A 17,554-nucleotide genomic window follows, 5' to 3' on the forward strand; every position below is an offset into this window, starting at 1 on the left:
CATTAATGAAGAGGATGCAACTGGGTTTTCGGGCCACGCCCACCTTTTCTGTACTCTTGCTTTCCAGCTGCCATTGGGTGAGCACTTTTTCTCATCAAGCATCCTGTCATGATGCTTTGTCTCAACTCAGGCTTAGAGAAACTTGACCATGTGACCCAAGAATGAACCTTTGGAATCCATGACCCAAACTGGGTTTTGTTTTTCCCTATTTCATTAATTCTTTCAAAAAGTATGTAAAATCACTAGAAAGCTGATCCAGACATAACAGGTTTTGGTGAAATATGATTAAATAACAATTGTCAATGTATTTTATTGTTATAAAATAATTTATATATTTTCACATTTGGAGATTAAAATACAATTACTTCATTAATTCATTTCATTACCGTCATCCTAACCCTCCTATGTAGTATGTACCAGCCTTGTGTGCCCTTGCTCCCTAACAAATTCATGGCCTCTTTTATATGTGTGTGTGTGTGTGTGTGTGTGTGTGTGTGTACACATATATGTATTAATTTGTGACATATATGAATTAAGAATATCTATATCTACCTGTTCCTAAATACATGAATATAATCTTTTCAGTCTGTATAATGTCTCTTGTAAACATATGTTTTCAGAGCTTACTGAAAGGGGAGGGGAGTAAACGGAAATGGAGAGAGGGAGGAATGGGAGGATACAGGGATGGGATAACCATTGAGATGTAATATGAATAAATTAATAAAATATATTAAAATTATGTTTAAATATATAACTTGAGGATGTATATCAAGTAAGAAATATAAAGAATATTAAATAATTTAGGTACTTATATTTGAAAATTACCATTAAGTCTCATTAGAAAATACCATTATACACCGTATTTGACAAAATATTAACTACTAGGAATGTTAAAAGAAGTAAGAAACATACATATTCTCAGTTAACCATTTTTAATACAGCGTTACCTGCAGTACTAAAGTAGAAAATGCAACAAAAACACAGGATTTCAAAAATTGTGGTATGAAATACCTATTCATGCACATATACACAAAATAGAACTGTTGGTGGCGCACGCCTTTAACCTCAGCACTCAGGAGGCAGTCAGGTGGATCTCTGTGAGTTCGAGGCCAGCCTAAACTACAAAGGGAGTCCAGGACAGCCAAGGATAAACAGAGAAACCCTGTCTCGAACAACAAAAATAAAATAAAACCAAACTATTTTTTAAAACACTGTGTTTTAGTATGCTGCAAATCACTTAGATGCAAAGTTATAGGTAATAAAATTCATTGCTAAAATCTGTAGGATTTACAAATACACTTTACAGTTACAATTAAGACTAGGACTAAGTCTGGGGAAAATCTATTTTCTTTAAATGTAGTATAGTCATTCACGACCCAGGAGGGAAGTTCATAAAACAAATCAGATGTATGACAGTTGACGAAGAATGGCTTTATGTTAGAGGAATAAGTTGTTCTGACATAGTAGCAAAGACATAGACAACACTGTGCTAAAAACAAAGCCATGATCTAATCTTTTAACGATTTATTGGCCGATATTATGGCTACAGCTCATTAACTATAAGTCTGTGAAACTATAAATCTAAACTTATTAAATGGATGGATAATTTTATTCTTAAAATTAAAATCATACCAATTAAAAAGGTAGCTTAAAGAAGGAAAATGTGCATATAGATCAACAAATGTTGCAGAGGCTACACAGTAGTGGCACACGCATTTTATCCAAGCACTTGGGCGACAGAGGCAGACAGGTATCTGTAAGTTCGAGGCCAGCCTGGTCTACAAAGTGAGTCCAGGACAGGCAAGGCTACAGAAAGAAATCCTGTCCTGGAAGAAAAAAAAAATTAAAAAATTAAAAATAAAAACAAAAAACCAAATGATTCATATATTTCCTGCTAAAAATTTAATCTTACTTTCTTTAACATGTTTTAATGCCTTTTTAGATTATTCGTTTATTTTCTTACTGTATGTTTTGTCCCATGTATGTGTATCTTTTGCATACTATGCCCATGGATGTCAGGAGAAGGCTACAGATGACAAGACAATGAAGTTATTAGTGGCTGTGAGCCATCATGTGGGTACTGAGGACCCAATCTGGTTTCTCTACTTTCAGAGATACCATTTCTTCAGTCCCTTAAATGTGCTTTAAATTTAAAATAATATTTCATCATTAACATCATATTACTTAAAAATGATAGAGTTAATTAAATTAAATGCTCATACTTTATTATACAGTACTTATAGTAAAATAACTATCCATTTTATTATGCTTACTAAATGTGATACATAGTTATTTATTTAACTAGAGAAAACATCTTTTCAGATAGACATTGTCAATTTCTGTTTAATATATAATATATTTTTGTTTTGTATAGTATATCTTCTATTGATAACAGTTTGAGTGTATCTGTCAAGGAGATGAATGGCAAATTTATTTTGTGATTTCTGAACATAGGCAACATTAACATATATATGAATGATACTTCAAGAAGAATTAAAATGTGACCAAAGCTCTGCACCAGTCCGCTGGCTAGAATTTTTCTAAACATTGCAACACTGATTCATCTGTCACCTGTGTAAACCTCCTTGTTCAAAAATGTTCTCTCTGTCACCCTATCTGGTCAGATCACATTTCTCATACCTTCTAAGTGCAACATAAGTGCTCTCTCTACAGTCAGTTTACTGGGTTGCATTGCAAATTACATCTCAGGCAATTCTTGTTTCTTGAACCACACAATAAGGGCCCTGGAAACAGGAGTGACAGGTGATTTAATTCTGTGAATTCCACACAGCTTATGCCACTGCCTATCACACTGCAGACCGCATGCCACTCTAAAGAGGAAGTAGCAGGAGCAAAACAGTGTTAACCAAAGAGCTGACAACAGAATTTCTCTTTGAGGAAAAAAAATAAATAAATCTTTCCAAGCAGGGAAAGGAAGAGAGGTGCTGGAGAGTGGTACAGTGAGAACTGGAGTGGCTCCTGCTGAAGAACAGTGTGAAATACTAGTTAGAGAGAGAAGGATATGTCTCTGCAAGCTGCATTACATTTAAAGAAAAATGAGTTTTCTTTTCTTTTTGGTTTTTTTTTTCTTTTCATTGTTGCCCAAGAAACGAGCACTGAAAAATTTCAAAGCATATTTAATATTGAGTATTGCTTACTTTGTTTTTAAATAAGTGAGATTTTATTTTATCTTATTTTTTGATTTTTAAATATATTTTATTAATTTATTCATATTACATCTCAATTGTTATCCCATCCCTTGTATCCTCCCATTCTTCCCTCCTTCCCATTTTTCTCTTATTCCTTTACCCTATGACTGTGAATGAGGGGACCTCCTCCCCCTGTATATGCTCATAGGGTATCAAGTCTCTTCTTGGTAGCCTGCTATCCCCCCTCTGAGTGCCACCAGGCCTCCCCATCCAGGGGACATGGTCAGATATGGGGCAACAGAGTTCATGTGAAAGTCAGTCCCCACTCTTCACTCAACTGTGGAGAATGTCCTGTCCATTGGCTAGATCTGGGTAGGGATTTGAAGTTTACTGCACGTATTGGTTGGTGCCATAGTTTGAGCAGGACTTTATCTTATTTTAAGTGTGTCTTGACGACAATATCTTTTCATAATGACATTTTATAACAGCTCATACAAAGTTGTTAAATTTTCTGAGCATTCAGTGGGTACATGTGACCTCACATCAATTCTAAGCGAGTTATATTTTAGGTAGGCAGTTGATTTATTTATTCTACTCCTACTTCTAAAACTAATAGTGGCTATGACTATTTGATTTTAGTTTGTGGAAGACTTTTATTTCCATTCAATATTTTTATAGTCTAAACTCATTGTAAACATTTTTCATCTGTAAAATTATTCTTGTTTTTAATATTATTTCTTTTTCATTTCACAGTTATAACATAATTACATTATTTCTTCTTTCTGTGAAAACCCTTCCTATCTTCATTCCCTTCCCTAATTTTTTTTCATATCCATAGCTTCTTTTGAAATTAACTCCTAACTACATAAGGTATGATTTGCTCAATCTGTATAATGTTATAAATATATATGTTTTCAGAGCTGACCACTTAGTATTGAGTAACAAACTGGTGTGCTCTTCCCTCCAGGAAGTTTGTTTTTCCTGCTGCTAGCATTTTTTAGTTGCCTGTGTTTCTTTATGCAGCACTGCTACTTCCTGCCTTTTCCCTGTCCATATTTGTGTGTCTACTGTAGTTTCCTTGCCTACCATTTTTTCTTTTTTACTTATAATAGAAAATATTCTGTATTATATACTATCAACTTCAGTGTTTTACATTACTTGACCCCTACTATTTTGGTTACTTTTCCATCACTGTGACAAAATATTAAGACCAAGAGCAATTTAATGAATAAAAAGTTTGTTTTAGTTTACATATCTAGAAAGACAGAGTTCATCTCTGGTGGAAAGGCAAGGCAGAGAAGCAGCTGCTAGAAGTGCAACGATGGCGTTGTCATCCATACAAGAATAGAAGAGCAGAAACTGAAGAAGGCCAAGGCTTTACACTCTTAACCCATCCCTAAGGAGACACTGCCTCCAAAAGGTCTACTGCCTGCTGAAGACCACTACCAACTGAGAGCTATGTTTTCAAAGATATGAGACTACAGAGTAACATTTCTCATTCAAAATATAAAACCCATCACAACCTGTAACTCTCTGCTTAAACAGACATATCTGATTTCCTTTCAAACTTAAGTAAAATAAAATTTTAGATACACTCAAAATTACTTTTTAACTCTCCATGTTTTCAAGTAAAATTATGAGACATGAATTTGATTGGTATGAGATTATGTACTACTACTATTGCAATCTTTTCCCACAACTTCAAGTATCTACCCAATGCAAGGGAGCTAATCTCTTACCATGGTGTGCCCGTGCTTTGTATGTGGTATAGTCTGTCTATTGTGCACACTGTACTGTGAGGAACAGAGAATTATAACAGGTTTATGAAAGTAAGAGTAGAAGGAGGAGTCATAGAAGCAGAGGAAACTGGGTTACAATAATGACTGTAACATAAATGATACACTGTTACAAACTAAAGGTTCTAGAAAGAATCCCAAAAAGCAGAATGTTCTAAAATGGCTGGTTAAAATATTACAACTTTAGTATATACAAAGAAAGGGGGATATTTTAGGACCTAAGCCAAATACATCAGGTTATTTTTAATACCATAAGTGGCCATATGTACCATACCCCTGTATGTGAGTTAACATCTCTCTATGAGGGAAATCTTTTTGGAATGCATGTAGCTTTCACATGGAAATAAAAACTAAACATGTATGAAAGCATCTGAAGACAGTTGCCCAGAGTTTCTGACAGCTTTGTAATACCCAAACTGATTGTTAAACCAATGCCTTTGCGGATATTGATTTAGAGTCATTCTTTGTTCTATTATTCTAAAATTTTTATGAAGCCATTACCATATTGGAACATAAAAATTGGTATAACCTAAAACTGGGTTTCCAGCACAAAGTAACTTATATTTGGCTCAAAAATAAACTCTCTTATTTCCTTGGATTTGAGAGTTGTGTTTTAAAAACATTATGGTCCGTACTAACTCTCAGATATTTTGAAAATATGTGTTCTGCTGCAAACCTTGGATGAGATTCTGAGTCAATTACAACTATATTCTAAATAGCAAAGACTTTAGTATATTAGGAGTATACACACAGCCATCATTGTGAAGAAAGATAATCACTGATTATCTTCTTTTCCAACCTAAGTTAATATCCAATCTATTTAGAGAACCAATTTCCAAATTTCTCTGGGCTTTTACAATGAAGTGACACAGAGAGTAAAAGAAATGGGTGTTTAGGCCAAATTGTACTCCACTGATTAAAAAAGTATCCTTGTAAAATGGGAAGCAAGTATCTCTTTAAGGAAAAAGAGAATCCCTGCAGCAAGATAAATAGGAAGAGTAAGATTCCAGAGAGGAGGAATTGTAAACAGATAGTCGACAGACAGCAAGTAGTGATTTGTTCTACCTTCACTTGGTTCTAAGAGGAGCCTCTAAGCAATCAAGATTAACTGGAGGCAGAGCAACTATGAGAGCTCTTCAAAGTTTCCAGGGCTGATACTGAATCTGGAAGTGAAAAGACTTTAAATAAGTGTGACTGATTTTTCCCTAAAGAGTTTTACTAAAGTGGGAGTTTCAATTAGAAATTACTTTTGGAAGTCTAGCAGAGAGCTGAAGTCCTAAACTAAAGTTCTATGAAAGTCAGAGAAATGCAAAGAGCTCATTCAGCCTCTCTCCATGTTGAGTAGACCATGGTCTAGGAGCAGTGTTATGGCACTGTTGGTGTAAGGGTCTTGTGAACTGTGTAGTTAACACTTGTTCATTCAAATGCTGATTTCTCTAGCCCACTATCTGGATTCAATTCAGGAATTACATTGTGATGTTTATTCTACTTTTCTCCTGTCTGAAGTTTGTGTAAACATTCCACCATTTGTTCTCTGTATTGCCAATGAAAGCGAAATAACCAATGCTAAGCGATACAGAGAATAGGATGGGACATCTTGGTCCAGTGAGGTGAGGAGAAAGAGCAAAAGTAGAAGACTGGAAAACATGAGGAAGAATGAGCTGGATCCAGGCAATGAGTAAAAACAAAGTATAATGTGAGAAATACAAATAGGAGGAAACTATACTAGCTTGGAAGTTTAGGATGGAGTAATTATTGTGCAGGACTGTGCTATAGGTTAATTAGATTTTAGTCTCTCAATGGGCTATTCGGAGATAAATCTGGTTAAGAAGAACCCACTGACTTACCTAAATAATAAATTAATATTAAATATTAATAATAATTCAATATGGCACAGGTTAACTCTCGGTAAAATCTACCAGTCTTCTAGGGACAGGGAAAATCAGACATCTACATGCTCTCCTCCACTCACTTTCTGACTGGATTCAAGTGACTGTTTTGGTGCGCTTTCTGAAGGAAATAGTGCATCCTTCTGTGGGAATGTGTTACCATGAGAGTATCTTCTAGTGCTAAAATTCAAATGTTTCAATCCCTTTCACAGTGAAAGCTGGAAATTTAATCAACAATACATTACTGTTTAGAGTTGGGTTCTAATATGAATTAAATAGATCTACTCCTCTTGAGTGGATTTATTCCACATGGCAAGAGCTCTTATGGTTACATTTGCTGATATCCAGAATGAATCTCTTAATATGAATATGATCAAGAAAATACGTTTTTAAAAATTAAAAGAAAAATCACATGTCTTGAATGTCTGTTATAAAAAATGGCCACCAACCAAAGCAGTGAATGTTTGGAACACATTTTCTCTATGAAACTTCCTGTTTCTCTAGCAGATCATTAGCTCCATGCTGGTGTTGTCTTTCAGCATATTCCCAGCATATGTCACTGTGAGTAATGAAAAATAAGAAAGCCTAAATAACTTTTAGTAATGAAATGAAACATTCTTGATGATTTTAGTTCTTCAATTCCCTGATAAATTAGTAGATTCCAAACTAACAATGAAATAAAATGAGTCATAAAACATGTAATGAAGCCAGGCTGTGCACTTGGGAGGCAGAGGCAGGCAGATCTTTGTGAGTTCAAGGCCAGCCTGGTCTACAAAGCGAGTCCAGGACAGTCAAGGCTACACAGAGAAACCCTGTCTCGAAAAACCAAAAACAAAAGCAAAAATGTAAAGAAACATGAGCATCATATTAAATCATGTTATTCAGAATGGAGTTCATAATAATCAGGGGATTATTATTACAGTACAGATGATAGAAAATTCATTTACCTGATGCAAGGAGTCTAGCTACCGCTTATTAATTAATCTAAGCCCAAGGACTACTATAGTATCTGTCCCAGATTATATAGGTGACTTAGAGGTTCTTAGAGAATTTCGCTCAAACAAATCAGTTACTGTAAATGGCTCTGTCTTCATAGTCTTATACCATATTAACATGCCATTATGTATAGATAGCGAGGTGTGGTGGCACAAGCTTTAATCCCACCACTCAGGGAGGCAGAGGCAAGCAGATTTCTGTGTGTTCAAGATAATCATGATCTACAAAATGAATCTAGAATAGCCAAGGCTATGCAGAGAGACCCTGTCTCAGAAAAATACAAGCGAGCAAACAAACAAAACCCAGCATTTAAGGTTGTTCAAAGAAGGTGCAGTCCTTCTGAATCTAGACAAAGTTATATTTTATATAAGCTCCACTGAGCCACATAAATTCTGATTCAAATCAATTTTGCCTAATATTATTGGATGAATAGGGATGATGTGCAAAACATTAGGTGCACGAGGAATATACAGTCCAAATGATCCATTACATATTGGCTTCTTGGACAAAAATCTTAGGAAGGAGGTAGTATTTAAAGAGTACTGTCCTGATATAACTAATAAAAAGAATATACTACCCCTGAACCTTAAAGGATAATTTACACAGGTATTACAAATAAATATGATTCTTTTGCCTTCTTACAATCTGTTTTCCATGAAAAAATTAAAGCACTCAGTCTTAAAGCTTACATTACTTCCTCTCAGTTGTTAGTTTTTATATCTTCCTTTTAAGACAAGAAATGGAGACTAGCTTTCAACAATCTATGAGGCTTGGATAATTGGAATTTATCCTTCATGGATATTCTTAATATGACTTCCACCTTTAGTAAATGTTGACATCATAGGGTTCTTACCCATTTCTTTGTTCTTATTCTGTAACAGTTTCACTCTTAGACACGTAAGACTCATTCAACTTCCTGTCTAAATCTATCAACCATTCTCCTCTTCTGATGCTAAACTTTCATCCTTTTTAAGTTGGTTTAAAACTCTTCCATTTCTGGTGAGAGTGCAAACTTCTACTACCACTTTGGCAATCAATCTAGCGTCTTTGCAGAAATTTGAGAGTAGTTCTACCTCAAGATTCAGCTGAATCATTCCTGGGCATATACCCAAAAGATACTCCACCAGACAACAAGGACATTTGCTCAACTGTGTTCATAGCGGCTTTATTTGTAATAGCCAGAAACTGGCTGTCCCTTATCTGAAATGTGGGACATTTACATGGTGAGATACTACTCAGCTATTAAAACCAAAGACATCATGCAATTCTCAGGCAAACTGAAGAACTAGAAACAATCATCCTGAGTGGGGTGACCCAGACTCAGAAAGAAGACATACATGGAAAGAACTTATAATGTACACAATAGCTATGGTACAATCCACAGACCCAAAGAAGGTCAATAACCATTTGTGGATAAATGGATTGAGCTAGAAATGATCATAATGAGTGAGTTAACCCAGAAGCAGAAAGACTCAAATGGTATATACTCACTTATATCTGCATATTAGCCCAAGGGGCATGTCCCACGAAAGCCTTCACTTATCAGGAAACTGAGACATAGGAGAGGACATTCTAGTGGGACTCTAGATGAGAGAATCATGGGAGAAAGGCAAAGTAGAAGGATCCAGAGGGTCCTAGAAGCCTACAAGTAGAACATTATGATAGGCAGATTTGGGCACAGGGGTCCTGCTCAAACTAAGGCACCAGCCAAGGACAATACAGGCGGTAAACCTTAAACCCCTACCCAGATCTAGACAATGGACAGAACACTCTCCACAGTAAAGTAGAGAGTGGGATATTACTTTCTCACATACTCTGGTGCCTCACCTTTGACCATGTCCCCTGGAGGGGGAGACCTGGTGGCACTCAGAGGAAGGACAGCAGGTTACCAAGAAGAGACTTGATAACCTATGAACATATACAGGGGGAGGAAATCTCCCTCAGGAACAGTCATAGAGGAGGGGAATAAGGGGAAAATGGGAGGGAGGGAAGAATGGGAGGATACAAGGGGTGGGATAACCATTGAGATGTAACAAGAATAAATTAATAAAGGAGAAAAAAAAAAGAAAAAAAAAAAAAAGAAGCTCAATAACAAGTAGGGCCCAAAGTAAGATCCCCAAATCTCACTCAGAATGGGAAATAAAGTAGACATCTGAACTAGATGGAGGGAGTAAACTGGGGAAGACCGGGATAGGGAGGGGTAAAAAGGTAGAGGTCAGGTGTGAGGAAAGGACAGGAGGGCTGCAAGAGAGAACTGAAATCAGTGTGGGTCACCACAGAGGCTCCTAGGAGTGGGATTTCGAGAAGAGGGAGGGACACACACACACACACACACACACACACACACACACACACACACACACACACACACTTTTTACCATTTCAGTCAATGACTGGCTCAACTTGAGTCACATGCCGTGAGAGAGAGATCACCATGGAGCTCTGTCTTAATAATATACTGCTATTCTTGCAGATAGCAGGCTAGGCTAGCATAAAAGTCATCTGAGTAACTTTACTCAGTAGCTGATGGAGACAGACGCAGAGACCCACAGCCAAATATTAGTTGGAGCTTGGGAAATCTAAAAAAAGAGGTTGGAGGAAGGACTGAAAGACCTAGAGAAGTCAAGGACACTGTAAGGAAACCTAGAAGTTCATCTAGCCTGGCTAGAGGCTCACAGAGACAAAGCCACCATCTGAGGGCATCCACAGGACAGTTCTAGACCTTTCCCACAACATTTGTAACAGATTTAGAGCTTGGTCCTCATGAGGGACCTCTAACTGCGGGAACAGAGGCTGTACCTGACTCTTTCGCTTTCCTTTTGGATCTGTTTCCTCTAACTACAGAGTTTTGTCTAGCCCCAATAAAAGAAGATGGGCCCAGTCCTACTTGATATGCCATAATGGGTTGATACTCAGGGGAGGTCTACTGGTTGCCCATTCTCTGAGAAGAAAGGGAGAGGCACAGTGGGAAGGGAGGAGAGGTGAGAGGGAGGGACTGGAAGGAAAGGACAGAGGAAACACTTCCTACAGGGGTGCTAAGTTAGTAAGTAAAATAAAGCGTGAAGACAAATAAACCTGCTGGAGACTTGATTCTAAGTCCTAACTCCAGGAAAAGGAGTGGCGTGTAAAAGCACACAAAACACTGTTTATTCTTGCTACCATTTCAGTGCTGTTGGTGGTTTATTGGAAAGAGCTTAAATTGGATCCTGGATGCGGTTCTGAAAAGAAAACCACACATTATGTAAACTGACATGGAGCTTTTCCAATCTCTACTCGCTGTGTATGTTAGACCATCTTCTATCTACACTAGAAAACTCATTAGACTTATCTGGCAAACTACTTCATTAGGGTGGAAACTAAAAGAACATTTCTCAGTTGAACTTTGATAATATCATTTCGCTACATTGTATAAATATTTTAACAAAGTACACAGAACATATACACACTTCACTGTACTACTGATGCTACTTTTCAATTCTGCGCAGAGTTAATTTTGTGTTTTATGTTTGCTTCAAATATGCAGAGAAAGGATTACATGCTTCCTATTAGATGAGTGAGCTACTGTCACCCACTAGGACACTAGGTCAAGAGGTGAATCCTAGGACAGAGCATAGTCAAGTAATCACCAAAAACATGAGAAAGTGGCATTGGTGCCAATTAGAAAAATTATATCTACTAATTATTTTAGTAGTCTCTGTAAAGTGCAATAAGGGCCTTGTAGACTGAGGACCTTGAGGAATCAGTAGACAGATAAGATTGAACAAAAATTAATTTAAAACCATCGTACAATTATACACATTTTTCTGTCCATTTTCTAAAACACACGTAAAATAACAAGAGGAAATAGAATTTGTGCAGCACTTCTTGAGAGTTTTACTAATACAGCATGATTTCAAACACTGCATCTTATTTCTTGACTCTCTCTGAAACACATTTTTTACTTTTCCTAATTTAAAAATATTTTCCCTTCTGGCAGTTGCAGTAGCAATCATAAACATGTTTGTCAGCTAAGATTTCTCTTAAAATTTGCCAAAGAACATACTACATGTGCAAATTCTTGTTTAGAGTAATGCTTATGAGTAAATTCAATGAACGTTATTTGTACGTATGACTCAATTTTAAATGCAAGATATTCATAGCCCACACGACATTAGCATCACATTGAGTTTAAATGCCAATTTGCAAGCTGTTCCTGGGTGTAGAAGAATACAGCACAGCTAATCATGCCCACACCCTCCCACTCACAACAGGTAATGCATAGATCAATAACAAATATTGATGATCACCTTCATTGTCCTTAAGTGTGAAGTTCGGGTTCACGGGCAGGCGTTGATCAAGAAAAAAATTAAATCTTGGTCCATTGGCAAAATCTTGGTCTTTGTCAGTGGCAGTGATGGTGTGAATAACCTAAAGAAAGTAAACACGCTAACAGTAAGTTAGATTTGTTTATGCCTTTGATTTAATTATGCTGTCATTTTGGTTTTTGTTCTTATCAGACTTTAAATATCTATTTTTCAACTCTAGTGTTTAAAATGAAAAATATCGATGAAACAATTAAGTTGCTTTCCATTCAATCGATTTTAGGAAAAGACACATAGTTTAATTTATAAATACCCACACTTTATTTCACTAAGCTTATTTTCTTTGTGAACCGCGATAATTTGGGGCTTAACTTCTCTGTGGTACATGAGAGCTTGGGGATAATTTGTCATAATATGTTGGTGAAAATTTTAAAAACAGGATACATTTTATATAAATATAACATTTCAGTTTCAAGGTAGAACAATGTTGCTATATAGATTGGTCTCTCTCCATTAATGTTAAAAGAACAATAGAGGCTGACCCCCAAATTTAAAGATTCAAGAATATCAACCAATGACAATGCAGGCACTCAATTTCATATGAGAGAAGACTGAGTCCCATAAACTGTGATGTGCCCAGTTTCTACAACAGTGGCCCAAGCTACCACAGAACTCTCAGTGATTTATTGATGCAATGTGTCCTCTGTGGTGGCTCAAACACAGGAGGCCCAATTTGCACTAATGCCTATTTAGGAACAAGGTGAGATAAAATATATGGGGGGAAAAAAGAATTCTGGTTGCAAATGAGATTATCCAAATTCTAATTACCTTGACTTATATGGTGGCAAAACCCCAAACAAACAAACAAACAAACAAAAATATATGATGTTTCTTACTTAAAAGATTAGTTTCCTAAACATTCAAGTTATCCACTTTCATTCTTTTAAATAAGGAAAGGGAAGCCCTAAAATAGATTCTAATTATGGAGTAGATTATGCAAAATGAAAAAGTAATGTTTTCTAAGGATATCCAATATTATGGTTTTACAACACATTTAAATAATAACATAATTTTAAAAAGTCTGAATCCTTCACTGTATACTGAGATCATTGGTTGATAAATGAGATAACTAAGAAAAAACAGGAAAAATAAAAGCCAAAACAACACTAGCCTGTCTTTGTGTCCTGAAAAAGGGGCAGTGTATACCATATCAAAGGGGCAGATGTCTTCCATGCACACTCAGACCTCAGTGTACGCCTCTGCCATCAGACAACCTCTATGACCTCAGAGGGACACTGTCCCTCAGTCCTCATGCTCAGTTTCTAGAGAAAGAAATCAATTGTGCTTTCCTAATTTATTTCGCCCTGGAGTATTTGCTGTAGGGCTGAAAGTTCATCCGCTTGTTTTCCTCTTCCATTTCACTTACAATTGCTTCTCCACTTAGATCTTTTCTTCCCTTCTGACTTTTGACTCCTAGTACACAAATATGCTGCTAGAGAATCAAAGGAAATCACACCATTTTTCTCAAATGTGCAAAAAGTTTCAAATAGAGTTCAAACTGCTGTGTCAACTGAGCAATATACTTGCATTCTCCACACCTCTGTTCTTAATATAATTTTAGCGAAAATCCTGTCTGATTTTCAAATTTGTTTTCACGGTTAAATATACTCAAACATTATACTTCATGTTTCACTTTCCAATACACACACACACACACACACACACACACACACACACACACATTTGTAAACACATGGAAAAACATGCAAAATACATGTGAACATGTTTCAAAGCTAATCTTAATCCCATGAGGTTTATTCATTCTCATTCTTTAGTTTTAAACCTTTCCACACATTATTTTGTACCATTATCATCTATTTGAAAATCACTTTTTTGTTTGTTTGTTTTTGTTTTTGTTTTTGAGACAGGGTTTGTCTATGTTATCTTGGCCATCCTGCACTCGATTTATAGACTAGGCTGGCCTCGAACTAACAACGATTCCCCTGCCTCTGTCTCCCCAGTGCTGTGATTAAAGGCCTGTGACACCATGCCTGGCTTTGCAAATCACTTTTACTCCTTGACTCAGGATTTTGGAAGGACTGTTGAAGAACAATTTATCTAGAGCAACTCAGTATTTTATCTTGACTCTGTGTGTGTGTGTGTGTGTGTGTGTGTGTGTGTGTACTTTACTAAATTCATAATGAATTTATAATCTTCTTATAAACCTGAGCTTCTCTGTGGTAATTGTGGGTCATTGTGTTTTCTGCTGGTTAATTTTTAAAAAATATTTTATAAAGCATCCTTTCTATTTTTGTACAAATCATTTCAGATTTGAATTTAATATAACCTCATTAATTGCAACTGTTTGTTTGAAACAACCTCCATTCTCACCCACAGAAAAATGAGAGCTTAATTTTGCATTGTGCTTCAATGTGTCCTCTGCACATCATACTCTTAAAAGTTTGATGGCCAAGCACAGGCATATTTATTTTTTAATTAATTTAATGTTGTAACTATGCTTAATTCTCCTTTGTATTTATCACTTCTGAGTTATATTAATTTCCCTGTGTATTTAAACGATTAAAAATTTAGCATATAATTAAACAGTTGACAGTTCTTCACAATCTAAAGATTTAATGTTGTCGTTTTTACACTGTGTTATGGATACTTTATATTTCTGTCACTGGAAGGTACAACTTCTACAACTTATTATTATTATTATTATTATTATTATTATTATTATTATTATTATTATTATTATTTGCACACAAATATTCTCAGTCATTGATCCAAGTTCTGTTTAATACAAAATATATTTGATTATTTTGTAAAACTTGACAGACAGAAAGTTACAAAGATAAGCATTTTAAAAGCGAAGGAGGAGAACTTCCTGTCCATCGGCTAGTTGGGGTAGGGGTTCGAAGTTTACTGCCTATATTTTCCTTGGCTGGTGCCATAGTTTGCGGAGGACCCCAGGGCCCAGACTCGCCTGTAGTTTTCCAGGACTCTCTGGATCCTTCTATTTCCTCATTCTCCCAGGCTTCTCACACCTAAAGTCTCAATAGGGTGTCCTCCCCTCTGACCCATTTTCCTGGTAGGTAAAGTTTTTCATGGGGACGTACCCTTTGGACTAGTGTCTAAATACAAGTGAGTATATACCATTTAACTCTTTTTGCTTCTGGGTGAACTCACTCATTATGATAATTTCTAGTTCAATCCATTTGTCCACAAATTCCGGAAATTCCTTGTTTTTAATAGCTGAGTAGTATTCCATAGTGCAAATGTACCACAGTTTCTTTATCCATTCTTCTACTGAGGGACACGTAGGCTGTTTCCATGTTCTGGCTATTATGAATAAGGCAGCTATGAACATGGTTGAGCATATGTCCCTGTTCTGTGGTAGTGCATCTTCTGGGTATATTCCAAGGAGTGGAATAGCTGGGTCTTGAGGACTGACTTTCACACAAACTCTGGTGCCCCATATTTGACAATGTCTCTTGGATGGGGATGACTGGTGGCACTCAGAAGAAGGATAATAGGTCACCAAGAAGAGACTCGATACCCTATGAGCATATACAGGGGGAGGAGGTCCCCCTCAGTCACAGACATAGGGGAGGGGAATAGGGGGGGAGGCGGCAGGGAAGGAGGAATGGGAGGATACAAGGGATGGGCTAACAACTGAGATGTAATATGACTAAATTAATAATAAAAAAGGGAAAAAATAATCAAAGTGTGTTATACTTAAGTATAACTTGATCTAAGTTTTATACAACATACATGTATGGAAACATCACATTATAATAGATATGAATACATAGAATTTCATGTTTTTAATTGAAAAAGAAATTTCACTCAATAATACAAAAAAAGTGAAGGAGGAATCAACTTGATATTTGCTAAGTACAAGTAAATAAATGCTAAGAAAAATTAGACAATATCTATCAATAAATATTACTGCTTTAAATTTTTTTATTGACCATAGTGTGTTGATATGAAAGTATATTGTTGGGAAACAAATTAAATGTAACAATTTTAAATTGATGTAACATTTGTCTTTGGGAGCACGTGTTTTTCCTTTCGTTAATTCATTTTTCTTTTGCATTTATGAAGCACTGGCGATGGAACCTTGAATCTGGCCATTGGTGTTTTTAATTGACAAAAATATATGTCATGTGAAAGATGTATTATTTAAAATTTTTCTTCTTCTTCTTATTATTATTATTATTATTATTTTCTCAAGACAGAGTTTCTCTGTGTTAGCATTGGCTGTATTTTTTTTAAATCTAAGTTATCCTGGATTTCCTAATTTCTATAGAAACAGAGGGCTGGGTGAGCACTCAGCCAATGGAACTATATTCCTAGCTAAAAAATAACTTTTAAAGTTATCTATCTCTGACTTTAACTTTAATGAATAATAAAAAGGTTACATCATATTTGCTATGAATCAAAGTTTCCAGTTTAGGCAAATATAAATTCTTTCAGATTCACTGTAGTTTGGGAATTGACTGTAAATTTTATGCACACCTGACTATCTGTGGTCTTCACTAAGTTATATAAAATAGATATTTTTCAGAAGAGTTAAGCATATTAACTGAGAGTTAATCAACGGCTTTGCTGCTGTTTATATCCCTGTTTAATCTGACCTAACTGCTATAGTACAGGTTTAGGGCTTCATAAACTTCCATTATCAACCATAGCAACATCATGACAAATTTAGTTGCTCAACATCTCTACAGAACAATATTCAAGCTTATAAAGAGCTATTACACAGAGAGGCGTTATTCTCTGAACAGTTCGAACAAATCAAGCTTATTACAAACCTCAAAGTCTAAAAATTATTGTATTTTAGCTTTAAGGCAAAATGTGTGGAATTCCATCAGAAATCTATCAGCATGACTTCCAGAATGCAGCCAAAAACAACAACTTATATATATATATATATAAGATTTTTCTATTAGGGGCCAATCATAGAAATCAAAGTGTCAGTATTGATTTGTTTGAATAGATTGAAAATAATACTTAGAGTTACTTTTTTCTCTCTACTGTTAAATTCATTTCAGTAATAGAGTTGAAAACATACTGAACATTAAAAAAAATTGAATTCCCAGGAAAATAATGCGGCTGGAGACTTCAAAATGGTAAAGATTACATGTTTTTGGGAACTTCTACACACAAAAACAGGGAACAGTGGAGTAAGTCTGGAACAGAAATATAGCTAATATCAGTTCTCAGGAAAAATCACCATGAACTGATAAGCTAATTACTGTTGAGTGTCATTTCTTCACACTTCAAGAGAGTATAAATTTGGCTAACGATCAAGCATGTATTGCAGAACTGCTAAAAGAGAACATAATATATTTTTGAACTTCTAAATGATTTCACAACCTAAAAGGTAACTTTTATATATTTGAAAATATATACAT

The 17,554-nt window shown here is 35.7% G+C and overlaps 1 protein-coding gene across 8 annotated transcripts in view; it reads right to left on the minus strand.

Moving 5' to 3' along the window:
• CDH18 (cadherin 18) overlaps positions 1-17,554 on the minus strand; it is an 838,900-nt gene that overhangs the window by 14,211 nt on the left and 807,135 nt on the right. For all 8 annotated transcript variants that reach the window (XM_084783756.1, XM_084783758.1, XM_084783759.1 and 5 more), the window contains one exon: positions 12,117-12,237. In XM_084783756.1, coding sequence (XP_084639882.1) covers positions 12,117-12,237 — 121 coding nt within the window. The remainder of the gene's footprint in view (positions 1-12,116; positions 12,238-17,554) is intronic.

This window comes from Acomys minous (genome assembly GCF_964271855.1).
Source record: "Acomys minous genome assembly, chromosome: 5".
NCBI lineage: Eukaryota > Metazoa > Chordata > Mammalia > Rodentia > Muridae > Acomys > Acomys minous.